At 34.5% G+C, this 21,056-nt stretch overlaps 1 protein-coding gene across 2 annotated transcripts in view; it reads right to left on the reverse strand.

Annotated features, from left to right (window-relative positions):
• Nucleotides 1-373: 373 nt before the first annotated feature.
• The window catches only part of LOC126055992 (cardioacceleratory peptide receptor), a 125,729-nt gene continuing 105,046 nt past the window's right edge, over nt 374-21,056 (reverse strand). The window contains exons 5-13 of one of the 2 annotated variants that reach the window (XM_064034441.1): nt 18,161-18,296; nt 10,705-10,808; nt 6,473-6,566; nt 5,347-5,442; nt 3,734-3,937; nt 3,203-3,304; nt 1,996-2,176; nt 1,584-1,728; nt 374-1,134 (exon numbers count right to left, since the gene is read on the reverse strand). In XM_064034441.1, the coding sequence (XP_063890511.1) occupies nt 1,042-1,134; nt 1,584-1,728; nt 1,996-2,176; nt 3,203-3,304; nt 3,734-3,937; nt 5,347-5,442; nt 6,473-6,566; nt 10,705-10,808; nt 18,161-18,296 (1,155 nt within the window). In that variant the 3' untranslated portion in view covers nt 374-1,041. Of the gene's footprint in view, nt 1,135-1,583; nt 1,769-1,995; nt 2,177-3,202; nt 3,305-3,733; nt 3,938-5,346; nt 5,443-6,472; nt 6,567-10,704; nt 10,809-18,160; nt 18,297-21,056 lie in introns of those variants that run through there. The other variant, XM_064034442.1, reaches the window with a different exon arrangement.

Genomic DNA, 21,056 nt, shown 5'->3' on the forward strand with positions numbered 1-21,056 from the left:
CTCTTGAAATAATATTTACTTTAATTTATCTTACGTCTATCCGATTCAAATTTGGCATTTTTTCTTAGTAAATTCCTCTTCCCAATATACATTCAACAATAAAAATTATGCTTAAGAAAGTAATAAAATCACTAGATACTTATTTTTTGACAAGCAAATTCAATGTTTTTCTATCTCCAAAAATCTTTTTAGATGAGAGATCTATAAAAAGTGAAAAATAATGTTTTTGGCAAAAATAAGGACTGTTTTAAATATAAATAATCAATAAATGAGTAAATAAATGCTGCTGCTCCTACGATAAGCAAGTAAGAACTATATATAAAAACTAAACGATGTTTGACTAGATTTTACCTGGTAACACATAATTATTAAAAAGGTATGGTCAAAAAAATGTGTTCATAAAACTCTTGAAAGATCAATGCTTAGTTCCTATAAGCAATGGCACAAATTAGCCTCATTATACATTCTCTTTCTTCTTATCACCAAGATGGAATCTTTTCAAAATTACCTCTAGAATTAAGCACAACACTTCTTCTAGTCTTTTCACTCGTATGCAACTACACTAGTCCATATTCTTTGAAATGCTCTAACAGCCATTGAAATACAGAAGATCATATCTGATTGAAATGTTCCTCTTCCTTCATTTATTTATTTATTATATTCTGCTTTCACAATATAATGTACAATGGCGTTCTCTGCCATTCTATCTCTGGGTAGTGATTAGAAAGTATTGATGGTGACATGGTGCTTTTTTGTGTCAACTACACAATTTTGAAATTGTAAATGTTGAAAATGTTTTAGCTGGATATTCTCTAATGCTTCTTCTACACTTTCATATTTTTACTTGCGTTCTGTACCCAATATTACGTACCTAGCTTCTTTCGTTAGATCTTTACACACACTAAAATAGGAAGAGAACACTTCATACAATCTTCACCAACTTATCTATCCGCATTGTATTCGCGGCTGGCGTGTATAACACACGCCTCGGGGCCGCTAGAGCATGACGTCCCGCGCCGGCACGTCCAGCACGGCGCGCTGTCAGTCGCGTGTTGTAACCAGGACTAGCAGTTGTGTGCGACGTGCGTCCACTGGTGGACGGGACATACTGCTGCTGCGGCCGCGGTTTAGAATCTGGAAAAGATTTGATGATGGTTTAGGAAATGGTCATAAGGAAAAAATTCACAACAGCTGTCATGTCATGACTTCCATAGTATTTTTTTCAGTTTCTTATTTTTACGAGACCCATTTGATTAGTACCAAATTGTTGGCAGGAGCTGGATGCGAAAAGCCGAAAATCGATCTCATTGGCGTGCACTTGGAGAGGCCTATGTCCAGCAGTGAAGTGCAATAGGCTGATGATGAAATTGTTGGGCGCCAAAAAATTCTTGTCTACCAACGTGGGACTTAAAGTTGACGGATAAAATTTTACAAAAAAAACACATTAAAACAATCAAAATTCTGTTTAAAACTAAATTATTTTTTAATTTAAGTCCCATGTCGGGTGCCAAAATTTATATTGGCGCCCTATCTGGGACTTTCATCATGTCACTACAATATAACTGCTCATTAATTATACTTACAGTTGCAACAGAATGTGACCTCCTCGCGTGGGTGGAACTAAGCAGATCAGAGTTGGCTGTTGAGTCGGATCTTGAGCGGACGGTCCCTCTCGCATGTCGCTTACGTCGTCGGCCGCACCACAACCACTTGTAAGGCGGAACCCGTCTGCAATCAAAGTTATACCCACTTGTACGGTGCTACTCGTCTGAAATTGAGTATGAATTTGTATGTAGTGGGCTAATATAGTGTAAGGCTTGCGGTGTCATGTCTGTTAAGATAAAAAATCAGTAATGATTAATAAAAGATACATAAATACATATTTATATGGATGTTTGGGAAGTGTCTTTGAAATAAAAATAAATATAATAAAATACTGTAATATGTGGTCAAAAAATCAAGTAGTAATTTTAGAGGTTATAAGCGACAAATTACCTGAGGCTAGTGTAAATATGAGGAGAGAACATGCAGCATATCAAGGGGTTTGCTGCTGAGTTTAAAGGTGCGAGGCTCTGGATGAGGGTAGCTATTGCCAAGTTGGTCTGCGTCGGTGGTATGTGCTGATATACTTGTAGGAGATCGAATACGATGTATGGAGACCAACATAGCACGAACACTGTGGAGGAGAAAAATATTTGGTCAGCTTTTTGCACTACTTTATTGAAATCAGTTTTAAAAAATATGCAACACGATTACTAAAGTTTAGGCAGTTTTGCTTGTAAAGTGAACACAATAATGAATAAAATATTGCGCCAAAGTAATATGTCGACTTTAGACACCTTTGTATGATGAAGGTGAAGGAAAACATATTTAAGAAACCTGGACTATAAAGTCTGAAATCACCAACCCGAATTGCAAGCAAGATAATGAAAAAAAGGCTAGGATAATGTTGAATACGGTCGAAAACTTTACAAAAACCTTTTTTACCAAAAACAGACCATTTCAATACCTGAGCGAAATTACACAATGATTATTCTGACATTGATAATCCGCGCACGTTATAGAGCGATTAAATTCCTAACATGATATTAAACTACAAGCTTTCGCGATATTACAGTAGTAACTACTATTCAGCAGTTAAACAAGCAAGTTGGGTCATTAGACTAAAACAATTAACTGTATTATTGCGAGCTTTGTTTGACTAAATTGTTGCTGCGATTAAATATAAATGAGACAGTAATAAAGTTATTGAGCGGGATATGTCTGTTTGAGAATGTTGTTTTGTAATAACGAGGGTTTATAAAAATTCACCGTATGGTTTATGGTTTTATTCGACTTAATTTAAAAGGATGATAAGATTTATAATACAGAATTATTCGCTTTTTCAACAGTTTGTGAGAATGATCAAGATCAGGTCATGTCGAGAACTAGAATTAATTTTGACATCATCATTGTTGCCGCATTAACTAATGACCACCATGATATAAACACATTTTGTTACATAATTAAGAATACCTACCACACTATGACAAATTCTCAGTTCAAAACGGTTACTCGTAAGGCCATAAATAACCTCAAAGAATTTTCAAATATAGAACACAATGAAACAATTCGGTCAATGGCTGCCACGACTAAACTAAACTTGTACCTGTCAAACAAACAGACCGTACCGAAGATCATTAAATCGTCCACATATACTCACCGAAAACAATAACAAATGTCATTTTGACACTTTTGATCTTTGCTCTAGGAATTAGTCCTCTAGAACTGGCGCGCCTTGAATCCGGGTCGCTCTCGATCTGACCTGAAAAAGATAAATATATACCACATTAAAATCTAGACGTAAATACTTGGCGAATTCTATTTGGAGAAGTCATTAGCAGCTGTCAGCTGTATCTGGTTTTTGTAACTTTTTGTGGCGGATTAAGTGTTTCTTTTTGTTTTATTGCGAGTTTTATTAATATGCCCGTGAACGTTTATAGTGTTTGAAAGGGCAGGGCGATAAAAATAATGTCTGTAGATCGTTTGTGAGTTCGCGAAGGTTATGGTCGGGAGTGGTGTTAGAAATATGCTGACCTTTGAATTGTGATCAAACAGATTTTTATTTTGTGTAGGAAAATATTAAAGCAACAGATCATTATCAAGTCTTTGACTATGATAATATCGGGTATTTTTTTGAACTTTGCCAGTGTCTTTTTAAATCAGATAATATTATAATCTAACAGTTGCTTACCATTCCTCAAAGTCTTAGTTCTCCTAGAATTAATAGGCGGGCTCATGACGACAGCTTTACTCTTCGTCCATATAGTGAGGACTATCACAGCGTAGCAGGCTGCTATCGTCAACGCGGGTAGGACGAAAATCATGATGGAGATCAGGGACATCCAGATCTGCCACCTTCTGGGAGTTCCCAGATCTATCCAGCATTGCATTTGTCCTGGAATGAGAAAAAGAGATTTTTAACGTTTGGCAGTTATAAGGAGTATTTCCGCAGGTTTTTTGGTATTTTCCTTTGGTCTTTAATTTAATTTAGTTTCTATATTTCTGACAAGCAAAATAAAGTTTACTTTCTAGCGAGACTGATAATTCCGAGCACGCAATATAGACATTTGAATATTAAAAATCATGTTGCCTACATTCATTCTCATAATGAAGCAGACTTATGCTTATTAATTCTAAAAATAGACGAATATTTTTGGTCGCAAGTAAAAATGTGCATTTCATTATTAATTTGTCGTCTAAAAATATCTCAATCATTAAAATAAATTAATGCTGCCAAAAAGTAAAGTCATCTCCGTGACGGGAGTCAAGAGGAACTGGGTCAACATTTGAAATTGGATCATTTTTTACATCAACCGTTACTTTGCCATAGGGAACTATTCTCATGTTTTGCTGGTGTACCATTAAATATACCGATTTATTTTCTTTCAAAGCGAAGCTAATAATAACAATTTTTCAAGAATAGCGAAATGAATTGTTAAATTATTGAGAGCTTTGTATCCTCCAATAATTTATCTGCAGGTAACATTATAATACCGATTTGAATTTGGTTTCACTTTTGGAAAGTTACACTATTTTTGACTAACAAAGGATATATTTCAGACCGATGCGAAGTTTCCCGTGACGCGGTTCAAACCTCGGTAAAACAGCTAGTAATTTATAATTTTGAACAACTTTTGGCATCCCTAATATTCACAACAATTTGTACCTATATCCTAAAGGATAAACATTATAATCTGTCCATTACATCATTTCCCACATAAACAATCATGCGATGCACTAATCCCCTCGAGCGAGGCGCCATGCAACTCAATCCTTGGCTCGGATCGGATTAGATGCAACCAGAAACTCCGCAATATTCCTTCCTTACATAATGAGGGTCTTTGTTCTGTTTAAGTAGCTCTTAATCCTGATATTTATCATTTATTTACAAGCTTCTGACCTGCGGCTTTGACTACGATACGAGGATCAAAATAAGAAGTGTAAATACAAGTTGTCAGCTACCTTCAAATAACGTAATAGTTTAAAAAACACTTTTATGTACTTCATAACCAAAAATCAAGTCCAAACACAGCTATGAGATCCAGTGCACATGTACCGGCTTCATCGTCATATCAGTTCGATAATACCATACATATTATTATTTTGTCATCACAGCTAGACACGCCTGTCAATTTTCATAACGCTACGATTCCATTACGTAGTTAATAGTAGTTATATATTATAGTTTCGACCTAAGGAAAACGTGTTAAAAATTGATCTACCTTTATGACCATGGAGAAGTAACAAACATATAAATAAACAACAAACGAGCCAATATTAATATAAGTGTGATATGATTCTTACCTTGAACTTCCTTAACTTCGTATAATATAAGGAGTGGGATGGAGAAGACTATGCTGATCAACCACGCTGACACTATGAGGGCTCGCGCTCGATTCCCTGAAAAGATAAAGCAATTTTAACATTAATTAGGTCCCGATATAAAACAAACAATGGAAAAACTATTAATGTTTGTAAAAACTCAAATTATAAATGGATATCTGAGCTTGGGTTTGAGAAGAAAAAAAATCTTTTTATTTTCTACTTATTTAGTAAGCTCGAACATTACAAACTTCGTTTTAAAATTCGAATTTACCACGAGTTTCGAAAAACAGATGAGGTAAAACATACGTGCCAAAACATCGGAAATACGATTATATCAATAGCTAATTTGTTTTTCCTTATATTATTGTAATATATTAATAATATTGAGGCGTCTTTATCGATTTCTTTCCTTCATCATATAATAAATCAAGGAAAATAGAAAAGTTTCCCTGTCTTTTATTTCATATTTTTTCATGTATGTTAAGAATAATGGTATACGGTAAGGTTTTTAATAAGAGTTCCACCTACGTTGGGCTTGAAAAAACACTTTTGAGTATAAAAGTAAAAAAAAAACACGAAAACTTGATTAAATAATTAGGCTTTAAAAAAGCTCCTCTAGGCACTAATTTTAGAACGCCGTAAAAGAAGAATTGCTCTAAAAATGTTTTATTACTTGAGTCATTAAAAATTAAAAGATAAATAGGTAATTACTTCAAGTTTTGGGAATAATACTTTCTTTACTACTTTAAAGTTCATGAATATTTAACAAACTAGGTACAACACAGAAGCTTATTATTTCTTATAGCTAAAATTACCTACTTAAGGCTGCCTGTCCACCGGAGCGGAGCTAGGCTGCGGAGTGGAAAAACTGAGAAATATTAACCAATAGGATAGGATTGAGGAGCGGAGATTTTGTGCAATCCTATTGGTTAATATTTCTCAGTTTCTCCACTCCGCAGCCTAGCTCCGCTCCGGTGGACAGGCAGCCTAAGGCTGTTTTCTGAGTACCTACAATAAATTCCTTAGACATGAATGGGTACATAAACAAACCAACAGATTTAAAACAAGAAACTCAAAAATCGGCCATTAATGAAATAATACTTACAACTGCCTGAGAAATTCATAGGGTTAGTGATGGCATCGCACCGGTCTATACTTAACGCTACCAGCACATACGTCGAGGCGTACATCACCACAGCCTGAAATATAACGAAAAACATATTTATCAAAATATCCCAAAACAATATTAAACAAAGTCAATATCTGATTGTTCTCCACACAACCAAATAAAATGTAGCTTTTAGTCTTCATTTATAAATGGGATATCTAACACAGACGTTTTTTTTTAATTGGTCGAGTATTTCCTGAGAACCCGTTTACATACAAACTATAGAATAAAATAAAATGTAGTATAGTTTATAAGTTTGATCGGACTATACGCAACTGTACTATAAAGAATGTAGCATAGTTCCATATAGTCTGTAGTTTGTATGTTTGAATGGGCTCTGATGACCTTTCAGCTTACATAAAAAAATATCTACATTAGAAATAAGTTCGCAGTTAGATAATCTTATCCTCTGAATTTGATAGCAAAAGACTTATGTACGGTCCCAGTTCTTTTAAGTTTTAAACTTGGGAACCTTAAAATTATTAATTGCGAAGATTATGAAAAGACTATTAAAACTTTGGACACGCAAATGATAACTTGGACATCAAGATAATTTTTAAACGTAAAATTTTATACATTACTATCCATTTAATGGAGCTAGCAGAACTGAGATAATTTTGAAGTTATGTTAGCGTAAATTTTAACTTATATAATAAAATTGAAAGATTAACAAATATATCCTAACCTTGAAATACTAATATTATCGCTACTTTTTTTGAGATCGGTCAAAAATTAATTAGTAATTTAAATCAAAATCAAAATCAAAAATCAAAATCAAAAGTCATTTATTCAAAGTAGGCTGAAAATCAGCACTTTTCGAACGTCAATACAAAAGACAGCCCCCAAAACGCCCGCCCTTCACCACTTCCTATGTGTTTTTGCTGGGAAGAAGAAGTGGTGGAACAAACTCCCCAGCAACACAATTCTGTCTGTATGGTTTGAAGAACCGTATACAAATATTTAAATATCACTATACAACATTGTGTACATAAATTTGTATATAAAATCAATTCAAATAGTTAATCATGTTGGCTAGTACACACCTTACCCATACCTATTACTCAAGCAGTTACAAAAGAAATCTATTAAAAAAAGAGTGAAAAATATAAAAAATATAAAGCCTCCATTCAGTGAAGATAGATATAGTTTAGGGTGCACCCACCGACATGTCAAACAGTTTTTATGAAAAAATAAAATAAAAATAAAATAACAACATAAACAATGAAAACGGTGAACTAGGACTACCGTTCAAACCAAAATCATATACATTAGGTATATTACGGGTGTACAAATATGTAGTCAGCAAGACGACCTGGTACCACAAGCAGCACCCGTTCACGAGCATAACGCGAGGATCAGCCATCGCCCCCCTCGCACATTTTTGAGGGAGGGAGGCAACCCGACCACCGACGCTACCGCAAGCAATACCGTCAAAGGGAGCATGACGACTTGCAGCTACACGACAAGAAAACAGTTAATACTAATAGATTCGCAGTCGCTAGTAGACCATTTACAAAATTAAGGAACAACTCATCGTAAAAACAGAACGATGATGGTAATTAGTCAGTATACATAAAAATAAAAAAATGTCACGTATAAAATAATATAAATCACATCAACTCATAATGATAACTTTTGAAGCTGTCCCGTGTTTAACATGAGGACCAACTATTTTTATCGTTTATGTAGTCATTAACTGTATAATAAGCTTTCTTCGACAGAATAGATTTGACCTGCACTTTAAATTTATCAAAAGGCAATTCTAAAAACGACTGAGGAAGTTTATTATAAAATCGAATACCAAGCCCCATAAATGTTCCATGTACCTTGTGAAGCCTGTGAATGGGTACGCACAGTTTATGCTTGTTCCTAGTGTTGATACTGTGGACATCACTTTTCTTGGTGTAATGATGAATATTCTGCCTAATGTATAATATGTTAGCAAGGATGAATTGCGATGCCACAGTAAGGATACCTATTTCTTTAAAAAGTTAATTGTAAGTTAATTGGTTTACTTTACGAATCCATTACTTTACGTGTAAATATTAATTTAATTTGTCCCTAATTAAGTTATGACAGCTTCGCACAATGTAGGTAATCCTGTCCCTTGAGTACCTGGCACGGAACGATAAGCTTGATACTATGTCATAATATTGTCATTCAAATACTTACAGCCTATTTATCGTCCCACTGCTGGGCACAGGCCTCCTCTCACACGGAGAAGGATTGAGCATTAATCACCACGCTTGCTCAATGCGGGTTGGTGATTTCAGACTATATAGTCCAGGTTTCCTCAAGATGTTTTCCTTCACCTTTTTATCAGCCATTGGTGTCTAAGATATACTTAGAAAGTACATACAAACTTAGAAAAGTTGAAAAGTCTTTCAAATACTTTTGTAAATATGAACATGTATTTTAATATAAGTTTGTTGTTTCCGTCGTTTAAGCGGATGATTAGCAAATACATTATTTGTTCTGTAGAGGACACGGTTTGAGAAGCCCGTGACTAATGGCAGATTTCTATAATCTACCTATCGTTATAGTTTGGTACAAAAAAATGGATAGCTTGAATATAGAAATCAGTAGTAAGTCATAACCGTACGGATCGATATGGGAGCGGTCGGTCCGTGGACGGGTGAACATCTTGTCATGACGAGTTCCTCTGTGTTTTGGAAGGCACGATGAATTGATGGACCCAGGCTGTCGTTTGAACATCTTTAGCAGCTGTTACGGTTAGTCAAAAACGAGAACGTCAGACAGCCAGTCTTGAAAAGGAGATTAGAAAGGAGAATCGGGATGCAGTGTATTTTATTTACGTAAAAGATTTTACATGATTAATTCTGTTTGACACAAACTAAAACTTTTTATTATTGCATTCGACTTAATTATTATATTGTTTAGACTTACAGTACATTGATTACGAGTTCTTGAGAAACTATAACAGATGTGCGTTGGTATGTTTGTTTATTGAATCTGTAACCAGAACGCCCGTGCTGACTGATTTAAATATTTTTTGTTTGTATTGGCACAGAATTAACTTTTTTCCGACTAGATTATAGTTTTTGCTCTTGTTGCTATGTTTTAGTCGTGAATGTGTTAATTTTGAGAAAGATTTTGAATCTGACGTAGATTTTGAATGAATGAAAGTCACTTTAGGTGTAAATAAAGTCACAAATACATTGGAAAATGTTTTTAAACAATTGTAGGTTCACTTTAGGTAATAAAAATATCAATTTTGATAAAAATAAAAACATTGCCCCTACACATTTTCTTTTCACCTATTAATATAAAATGAAACTTACTATATAAAGTTTTTCTTTTCCATAACAAGTAATAATACAGTTTCTTCAAAAAGTCGAAGAAAAACAAAGTTTTGAATTTATTCAGAAACTATCTCCTTTCCATAGTGGATTTTCTTGTTGGGGAATTGAGGTAATTTCAAATATTAGGTCCCAGGTGAAACCTATATACTTATTTCAATCTGGGACATATTTATTAGTTTAATTCTCTTAACTTAGATGAGACCTAGAAACTTGTGCAATATATTTCTAATAGTGAAAACGTCTGGTTCATTTGCATCAGATAGTAATAAAATTTACTCCTAATTTTCGTGCAAAAAGGAATAATGAGTATGCAATAAAGTATTATGATTGAAGTGCTCACTGCGTTAATTAATTATATGTACCATAATCCATAATATGTGCCTAGCTTTAAGCCCCTTGTAACATTGTTGAAACATTATGGTATGCAAATAAATATGAATACGAATAATTATTTATCTGACCTAACTTTTTATATCTTTACGATACTGTTGAATATAATTAATATAAAAACATTTCACTATTCACAAAAATGTGTAGGTATGTATTATTTGTATAATCAAGAATTCTAAGTAGGTACTCTTTTTTCTTTGATCTCTTAAAATAATTGGTTAGATACTATTTAGAGACTCGGAACTCTTAAACCGATCATATATACATCTCAGCATTTCCACTTAGCCCAATTTCCTCACTCACAGCATATGCAACTGCAGAATAAACAATAATCCAAATCATTCAACAAAAATACCAAATTACCCAGCCGCCGTTTCTTTCCATCTATTAGGTTAGTTGCCCAGACGAACACTGTTTATAAACATAATACTATTTTTGTTTTTATTTGATTCTCACCTGTAAGAATTTCACGGTTTTGCACATGAACTCTCCAGCTAGCCATGCTATGGTAATCTTCTGAATTATATCCGGGAACACGTAGATTAGGCCGACGAAGAGATCTGAAAAGAATATAGGAATTAATTAAAATGCTACTAGATAATATTGAAAGTCAAAAGGATAGATTTTTTTAAAGAATCACGAAGAAAATTATTTAGCCCAGCCATCCTTCCTACTTGAGTTGTGTAATATCATGTACTGAAATAATTTTTCAATTTGTGTCAGTATTTCCTAAAATTAGAGCGTTCAACCAAACAAATTCTTCAGCTTCATAATTTAATTAATACTTAATCCGTAGCTTATCCATACATTCCTTCGCGTTATGGAAAATCTACGTCACAGTACGACCAACACATAAAATGTTGACGAGCATAATTTTATCATTATGTTACTTCCTTATAATCTAATTGCTTAAAAGTTTATTAAAATTCTCAAAATTGCTTTTAATCAACGTCTCAAGACATGGTTCGTTTACCAGCTTTCTCGTGATCAAAGGAAGCTTCTTGGTAGATGGTAGGATACTCAGCCCCGTGGGAATAATGGACAACATTACATCAAGTACTTTGGCAGTCGTTACGGTCTGACAACCAGTCTTACCAAGAGGTATTGGGATGCCTGGGTAACTGGGTTGAGGAGGTCGGATAGGAAGTCGCTCCTTGTAAAACATTGGTACTCAGCTGCATCCTGTTAGACTGGAAGCCGACCCCAACATAGTTGGGAAAAGGCTAGGCAAATGATTGCATGGAGTAACATAACGCGTTAGCTTCATCAATTAACAGGGTATTAGTTAGTAAATCAGTGGTCAGTTAATCTAATTTATGCGTATCATGTGTTTGACAGCCCATTATGTGTTACACGCATGTAGCTATCTCGTTACCAATTTAAGTTAGATGAATATTTGGTTATAGTTTCTAGGATTGATTTTAGAGATAGAAGCTCTATGTATCAAATGTAATCTCAATTCAAGAAATAGGTACATTTAAAATAGGTTATAAGTAATTTGCATATAAAGTGTGACTGTTAAATACATAATCATTGTTAGTTACTTAGCTATTTTTATTTCAGTTTTAAAACTCATAATTTATTTTTCACTTTCACATAATTTTATGTAGCGTCATGTTTCCTCAAACAGGATAAAAATCAACTCCCACTCCTTAATTTTCGGATCCTTAAGTGCATTACTTGACTTCAAATATTTTAGGTACATCATAAATATCAAACGCACAAAATGTTATTAATCATTAAGATTTTTTTCCATTTCCCATTAAGTTAAGAGCACCGTCATAAAATTTCCACTTTGGCACACTTTTAACTGATGTCTAAGATATGTATCAAGCGTGAAGTCGTTACGGGAATGCGGGTCATGTCTTGTACCCTCACGGAGGAAGGAAATGTTGCAGAGGTGCTATCTATATGGCAGGTACGTCAGGCGCCTTCTAGTAGGTCAAGAGTAGCTTACGGTAGGCGTGATCAAAACGTTCTAGAACTAACGAGGCGTTCGCGTTCCTTGTCAAATCAAAATCAATACGTCAAAGGTCTTGATTGATTTCTTATTTGGTTTTAAAACCAATGACCGGGTTCCAAAGAAGATGTATGTGGGGCTGGCTGATAAAATTCGTCGTCCCCCGAACACATGCATTTTGGCGCGCTACTTTCTTAGGATAGTTTGCGTCATGACATCTCCGCTACTCATTTTGTTCTCTATGTTTACACCCTTACCCCAATTTTCCCCATAGCTGTTATCGAGTAGCTCTCGTATTGCCCCAAGTCGTTTGAACAGGGGAAGAGAGTGCGAAACCAGATAAGGACGTGGCAAACCTATGAGGCGCCCATTATTTGTTTTTCTTTCCCAAAGTTAATATTTGTAGAGAAAACCTTTTTCCGTTAACCTTATTAGGACCGTGCATAAAGGTGCAAAATGGTTGCTTCAAAGCCGTTTGACGATGTTTATCTAAGGAGTTAGATTCTGCTTTTTACGTATAGATTTTTGAACGAAAAAACATCTGATTAATATGCGGAGGACGTTCTAAGATCTGAGGATAATGTTGTAGTGTAGTTATTTTAAATAGGGAGGTATTCATTTATGGGACATGTTATTAAGCTAATGTCTCATTGAAATCTATAATGAGCAAGGTCAACGTAACTTTAGTTGGTGCTTTAAATTCTAGGGCTATGTTTGCGATTATGAGAGACCAGTTACAAACCAGCGATTAAAATAATAAATTGCCACTGGATTAAAATAATGTTATAATTTATTATTTAAAAAAACAGATTAATGTATTAGATAAGATCTTTTATTTTGCTTGATTAGAATAATAATTGCCAATCGTAGATGGTTTAATCCTTATTCGGCGTAATAAGCGTGGCTTATGGAAATTGAGTACCTATTGTCTGTTAGATGTAACAATAACAAAAACATTGGTATAGTAATCTTTGTTTATACAGAATTTGATCAAGGAATTGAATTCTGTTATCACAGTCACCAAAATCTGTATGCTTCAGATGACATTGCATTATTGAATGGGCCAGTATAAAATTTTGTACTACAACTAAACCATTTTTAAACCAAGTACGATTCTTTCACAACAAGACAGCTTTTATTATATATACAGTCGTATGCACAGAACTGACCATCATTAATCTCTCGTATCAAACCAAACTACAAAAATCCTCAAGCACCCTATGACTCAAAGAATAGAGTCTAAAATAGAACGTAATGTGTTTTCGCAGTAGTAAATATGAGTGTGTCAGCCGCTAATCTTTGCAAACATGCTGATCTGTTTAGATACACGTCAGTTAGTTCATTTTTATAACAAAGTTAGTGAATTGTAGTGTGAGTTAGAAATAGCAGAATGCGGAAACCGTAGAGGATTGTACTGGTGAAGGACTGACAGCTCATGGGGTTTTTAGAATTGATTCATTTCGTTGGTGATTGATACTTTGGACTGACTTTAGTGTGCTTTTCAAAATAATCGAACGTCATTTTGGTGAAAGGATGGTAATTTTATCTAAAAATGAACCTAAAAAAAGGCTTTAAACATGTTTTTTATTTTGATTTAACAAAAATGTTTCAATGTGTTGAAAAAGGATGTTTGAATCATTGTAACATTTGGCATTAAATGTCGGAGTTCCCGCATCACGCGTCAAACTTTTACATTAACGGCTTATATGGGTACAAAATAAACGTTTAAACAAAAAGAAATACACAAATGTATGTAAAACCCGAATAACAAAATCAAAAGTAGGTACTTCCAAAATAAAATACAAAACAAAATATTCTAAGCATGTTTTAAACCGAAGGATGAAATAAAACCCTTTCCTAAACTTTTTATCAATTTATGCTTTCCTGCATAAATATTTCAGCTAATTTATCAATACCAACATGCAGTATAAATCACAATTAATCCAAAAGTTCGTTAGTTCAAGCCTCAAACAAGTTCCTAATTCGAGTGCACATTTTGGCACAAACATTGTGGAAGCACCCTCTGTGTCACTGAAAGGTAGACTGCACATTAATCTGAACTGTCAGTGGAATAAAGGTGTGAACATATGGGTACATAATATTTCTTGTATTTATTCTTTTATATGAATATAGAGCAAGAGATATAGAATATAGTGAAGAAACTGGGTACTGGCTGAAAACGCTGGAATATTTTTTTCTTGATGAGATGATGTCTGAAAGAAAAATATGGAAGACTGCTGATGGCATGCTGTGCCGAAATCAATTTTGAAAAATAAGAAAATTAGGGGTAAAGGTAAGATGGACGATGACGCCTGCGAATGAATATATATCTTACGTAAGCGAGGTAGTTTAGGTTGATAAGAAAAAAAAACAATTTAGGTTAGGTTTGTTTTTTCACGATTTTGGCTTAAAAAGCAAGTTAATTTTGTTGACCTGTTACAATAATTCAGCCTACACCATAAACCGTTTGACGTTACAAAAAATGTTTGGGTTGCGAAAATACCATAAATTCCTTTCAGCCTCACTACAATAGATTCCGTTTTACAATAGCATAAACTTTTACAATAGTGGAGGCCAAACTATTATAATGCATCCTTTTTGGACCCCTAATGGACACAGCCTTGTCCGACGAAAATTTCACGAAAACAAGAGTGAGGTCCGATTTTAAGTTGCGATTAACCCTCCTTTAGACAATTTATGGAAGGGGATCACGTTTTTTGTAACTCGCCTCATTTGTCCGACAAAAAGTGTGGTATTATCACTTTTTTGTGTAGAAGGATAAGTGGGGTTAATGGGAAAGGGATAAGTATTTTGTAACAGACATTTTGAAATGTTGGGAAAATTTTACAGCATCTGATAATGACTCTGTCACGCTTGAACGACCAGACTAAATAACTGATTTAAATTATATTTGTTACGTCTAGAAACTGAAAACGCAAGCCACTTGTTTATCTGGTCGCGTAATTTTCTATGTAAGTAATTCCTTTAGGACGCGGGCGTAAACTTGGGGAACAGCTAAAACCTACACAAGAACATATTCATACAATACTTAACAGTAACTGAAAAGTAAACAAGAATTTAAATCCCCTAACCACGAAAATAACGAAAAAACAAAGTAAATACATCGATAAACAGATGATCAAAGAAGCCTATATAATCCGAAAGAATTTCCATTCCAAAACATCTCGAACACAAATGGAATTACAATATTAATATAAAAATCTCATATTGGAGTACTTTGATTTCATATTCTTATGAAATAATTTCCTACTGTAATGCGTACTTAATTGAAAATCGTATGAAGGTACATCGAGCATAACAAATTTTCTATAGGAGTAGGCACCTACGTAGGTATGTATGTATATGGCGTTGTTGATGATTCGATTTCTTTAGTGCTATTGATCATCATTTTTAAACCTAGGATTGTTTTTGCGAAATATATAGCAGGCCTTCTGGAAGAGATTACATAAGAAACAAATAGTGCCTTTGTACTTGATTCTTCGATTTTTTTCTTGTGCATCAACTGTTAAATAAATTGGAATATTTATAAATTACATACATATTATTATTTAAAACACCTCCGGCCCTTATCCCAATCTTATTTCGGGTCGGCGCAACATGTTTTCTAGTAATATACAAAAATAGTATTGTAGAAAGGATAAAATTCCTAAAAATGGACAATAATTCCTTTGCAACATACACGTTGGCAATTTCCCACAACACACAATCGGCAAACATTTTTCTGCCGACTGCACAAAAACTAATGGGAGTACAAACTGCCGTCAGCATATTCCCACAACTGAACCGAAAACAAGCAAACAAAGAATACAGTTTTTCAAAAACTCACAAAAATGGATTTTGGGTAAAAGGAAAAAGAATGTTGCAACTAAAAGTTCCGACAACCAATCAAACGATAGATTTATGTAGTTCACTTTAGTTAATAATGGTTGGTTTCTGAGTACAATTTTAGGAGGTTTATAAAGTAGTTTTTAATGTAAAATTAATAGATAAATGTATAAGGGCCAAGGAAAAAGGTTATAACAGTGCTTTCACATTAGCGGTATTTTACTCCGCTTTTTATCGCTCGACACATTCTGTCCTGCAAAAACCCTGTTGCGTGGTTTCAGCCGTCATCGTTTGAACTGGTAGTTGTCAACTGTTTTCTGTTGCGCTTATTGGGATCCGCGCCGCAAAACCAAGCGTAAAATCAGCTAGTGTACAAGCGATATAAATCAATAATGCCAGGTTCGATTTTTAATTACAAAGTTATAACTGGGAATAGTCCCAATCTAAATATTGCTATAACTTTTTCCTAAAAACATAAAGTGGCTTCTTAGAATATTTGAACCTCAAAAGCCAGCGCAATAAGTTTCTTTAATGCGCAAAACTGGCATTTTTATTACTCAATCCTTTCCCGATTTCCAGCAAGGTTAAGCGCAATGGGGCATAATAATAGAACGTTTCAAATAATTGAGTGTAAACTTTTAACAATTTATTCATAGCCGAGACGTTTGAAGTGCGGCGGTTAGATTAATAACAGTCTGACTTAACCTTTCAGTTAACAGCTTTCATAATGGAGCCTCGGGGGGTCGTTGCTAAGTAAAGAACGTTTAAATGGTTCTTTTTGGTTTTGTCTTGCTGCGGTCTGTTTATGGATGGGTAGCTCTTTATCCATATTATCTGTTAGTTCTAATATTATAAAGCTGAAGTATGTTTGTTTGTTTGAAAGCGTCTATCTGAGGAGTATTAGATAGCCCAATAAATAATTTATCCGGGTGCGCGAAAAGTACCTATGAAAAGCGAGTGACTCCAAAATGGCCAAAGTTTTTTTGTATAGAATATTTATTCTGGTACTCTGTGTCTATATATACCTACCCACATACTAAAATATGCTATCGTATCACTGGTCTTTATATATTCTCCCAAAACTCAGATTTTAACGTTCCGTCGTTAATTAACTCACATTATCCACTATTATAACGTCATTAAAATCCATCAATATTATTTTTGGCAACAAACAATGAGCCTCCATTATACTCAAAGTTTGTATCTGCAGCTTAAATTACTAATAGCAATTATAAATTCTATTAAATTCACTGTGACGTTTATTTGACGGGGATCACAAATAATACAGGTAAATAAACTTCTTCTCAATAAAGTTCATGTTATTTAATACATTTCATAAATACAAGAAAGTTTATTTTCTTAGCAAACTATTATTTAGGAGTTTCATGTTATTCATGAATTCTATCTATATCAAGTTGCATGTCAATAAACAATAAGGCATTGAAATATTGAGTCTCCCTACAATTCAGGATTGACGGTTTCAAAACGCATTCAATTTCAAAACTTTTGTAATCCAACGTTTTATTATGGTAGAAAAACGTTGATTGCATACAAAATACAGTTGACAGAAACATTCCTGAATTCAAATTAGACTTTTGGGCCAATTAATTAACTTAGGGATCGCATGAAAAACGAATTTGGATACATTAAACCCTTTCGTGCTGAAAGTCTCTTAAATGTGTAAACTTTGAAAGTTGCATAGGTATGTAATTACTGTAATTGTTAATTGAGTGTTTATTTAAGTAGTAATTGGATAATTTGGTACATGGAAGGGTCTTAAGATATGTGAATGAAGACTTAAAAATGTTGGACCTGAAAATCTTTTCTATGTCAATAGCCATTTTGGATAGGTACATAGGTACTGTTGAGAAGTCTTACATTAGATATCACAGAATTTAAAACTTTCTGGATACTTTAGAGATAAAATCGTCGTGTCCATAAATTCACACATAACAATCATGTCATATCATCCAATAATACAGATTATTGACTACTTATTCTTTTTTTGAGAGATGGAAGCCAAATCGAGGACGATCCCGAAGCTTCACACAAGTCGTACGGAGTTGTTAAACAAAAATAAATAAGTATATCTACAGCTAAACTCACCAGCGATAGCAAGCTGCATGATAAAGAAGTTCATGCGGCTTTTCCTGGCGTTGGTGCAGAGCAGGGCGGCGATTACCGACGCGTTGAGCACCACTATCGCGACGAACAGCACCCACATTACCGTGAACTGGATCGACTGGAAGATAAACATATTATATGTATGTGTTACACGTGCAGGGGAAGGTTAAAATGTAGTTGGGGAATAGGGGGAATTGTGGAGGTTTTTTTGTAAGTTGGTACTTTTTTTTGCAATGTCTGGTCAGATTTTATGAGAATGGAAGTCGACCCAACATAGTCGGGACAGGCTCGGGAGATGATGGCAATTAATATTTTGCATTAATAGTCTGCGTACTGTATCTATTGTAAGTATTACCATTATCTAATTACTGGAAAATACCTTCTTCAACTGAATGATGATATCTATTTTCTTGGTATATGGCTTCGTATAGTCTTTGTGGCAAGTTATTTTTGAATATTGAATGAATCAAACTGAATATTTTTGTTGTTGGAATCATAGACTGCAGTCTTTCACTAGTTAACGCTTAGCTATATGGTATATCTGTCATCAGTGAAGACGTAATTACCACTTTTAAAAATTCCCTGTTCCACTTAACAACACAATTCACCTAACAACACAAATCATCATCATCATCATCATCATCATCATCCGCCTATCGCAGTCCACTGCTGGACATAGGCCTCTCCAAGTGCACGCCACTGAGATCGATTTTATCGAGACAACACAAATCCCTTTTACCAAATTCCCTGAGTATCTCACTTAGTTACTAACTTAAATACCTTTCACTTAACGCTATCGTCGCGTACCAACGAAAAAATAATTCAATTCAGTTCTCTGTAAAAAGTGAGGCCCTCCCATTAATCATTGCTTTCAAAAACTTGAAAATTAATTCACGTTTATTCAGAACCTTATCAAGTCAGTATAAGTAGGTTTGAAAAAAGGCTAAGTGTGTGTTCGGTCTCATGCAGTATAGGGTTCTGTAGGAGCCCTTTATCACGATAAAGAAATACCAGCTAGCTATTTTCCCGCAGTTTCACCCGAGTCCCGTGGAGACTTCTTCCCTTACCCGGATATAATGTATACATAAACTATGTTCATTGAGGATAAATAGAGCTTCAGTAGCTTTCCAACAGTGTAAAAATTTTTCAAATTAGTCAAGTAGATTCGGAGCCTTTTCATGTCAAACAAACATATCTTTCCTCTTTATAATATTAGAGTAGCTTATGTGTTTATAGAAACAGAAGTCTTTCTCTCGTTTCGGAATATAATTAGTGGCAAAGATGATTAAAAAATTGACACACCTATAAGTAGGCACAGTTCACGCCATATTTCAGCTTCGAACGTCTGTTCGAAGCTGAAATATGAAATAGTTTCAGCCCGTCTGTCTAGACGGGCTGAAACTATTTATAAGGGTCCCTTGTAAGGACTACGAGACTCTAAAAACATAGATTGAGAGCGTACATTTTTATTGATAAGCCTCATTATTTCCCTCGGCTTTGTGTGACTTCCATTTTGTTGAAAGTCTCATACAGAGCACCTCAAAGCTAGGTATAATTGGGTATTGTACTGGTTTAATAGGGTATCTTGTACAGAACTGCGAGCTACGACTAACATGGAATGAACTACAGGCATTTCATTGGAACGTTTCTAAGAAAATAGCTTGGGACGTCTGGAGCGCGTTTTGCATAGAGAAGAGAACGTATTTCTATCTGAATTGCATACCTACTTTTCTATCTGATGTCATCTCATAACTGTCATTATTTTCAGCCATGTCGTCTTTCAATCCGTCCACCTAAAGGTATGTGCACAATTTTTACGAAACAGAGATCTTTTTACCACTTTCTATTAGCAACAAAACATGAGATCTCCACTAAATATCTACGTAACAACAATACCACACGCACAGTCACATCATAATAATGTAAGTGTGACAGTTTGTAAAGATTAGATATGTATTATGTACTTTACTCCGTCACGCAAAAACTACCAGTTAAGCTTACAAATCAAGGTGTTTTACAGACCTATTTAAACCAAGTACTTACGAGAAGTATTTTCTTTGGATCGCAAGTGAAACCTCTGTCCAAAGCTAGTACATACATAAGTTATCAAACCGGTCATGTAACAGCACTACTGTTGAAAGCCTGAAGTATCGTTGATAGTGTTATCGTGACAGGCTCTCGACACTCGATGACGTTAACCCAAAAATATCCATTACATGATTAAAACCTTTCACATTTTATTATACACATAATCCGCTAAAATGTTGTGGGTGGGACCTGATTTTTTTGGTACTGTATACTTTAGTTTTTAGAACTTATATTTTCTACTGAAGCTTACTGTAAGCTGACCCCAACGTAGTTGGGCGGTTGGGCGAAAACGGCTCGGAGGATGATGATGATTTTCTACTGAAGCTTTTACTCCTTACTTATAAATAAATACGAAAGTAACTCTGTCTGTCAATCGCAATTTCACGCCAAACCAATTTAAATGTTATTTGGTACACAGATAGTCTAGACTTCAGAGTCTAAAAAAGACATCTAGAGGTATAGACTTTTTATACGGGTTTCGGGAATACTTCTATAGGAATCAGTGTAGAACCGTTGGGGACAGCTACTAGCTAGTAACATGTAACATTCAAGTAACAAGTAATATTCCTCCAAAAACTCTCTTACTGAAAAAAATCGTTGAGCTCAACGACTCATATATTGGAAAGTAATTAAACACCTTTTTTCGAAGCTCAGAACAAAAGTTGTTAATTTAAGGGCTTTTAGTCTCACCTGAAAGTTTTCAAATTCGAATAAAAAAGAAACAAGTCTGAGTACAATAATGAGGCTATTAAATAATTCAGAGGTTTTTATTAGGTAAGCGTTCACTGGA

The sequence above is a fragment of the Helicoverpa armigera genome, chromosome 4, assembly GCF_030705265.1.
Source record: "Helicoverpa armigera isolate CAAS_96S chromosome 4, ASM3070526v1, whole genome shotgun sequence".
In the NCBI taxonomy this organism is placed as follows: domain Eukaryota; kingdom Metazoa; phylum Arthropoda; class Insecta; order Lepidoptera; family Noctuidae; genus Helicoverpa; species Helicoverpa armigera.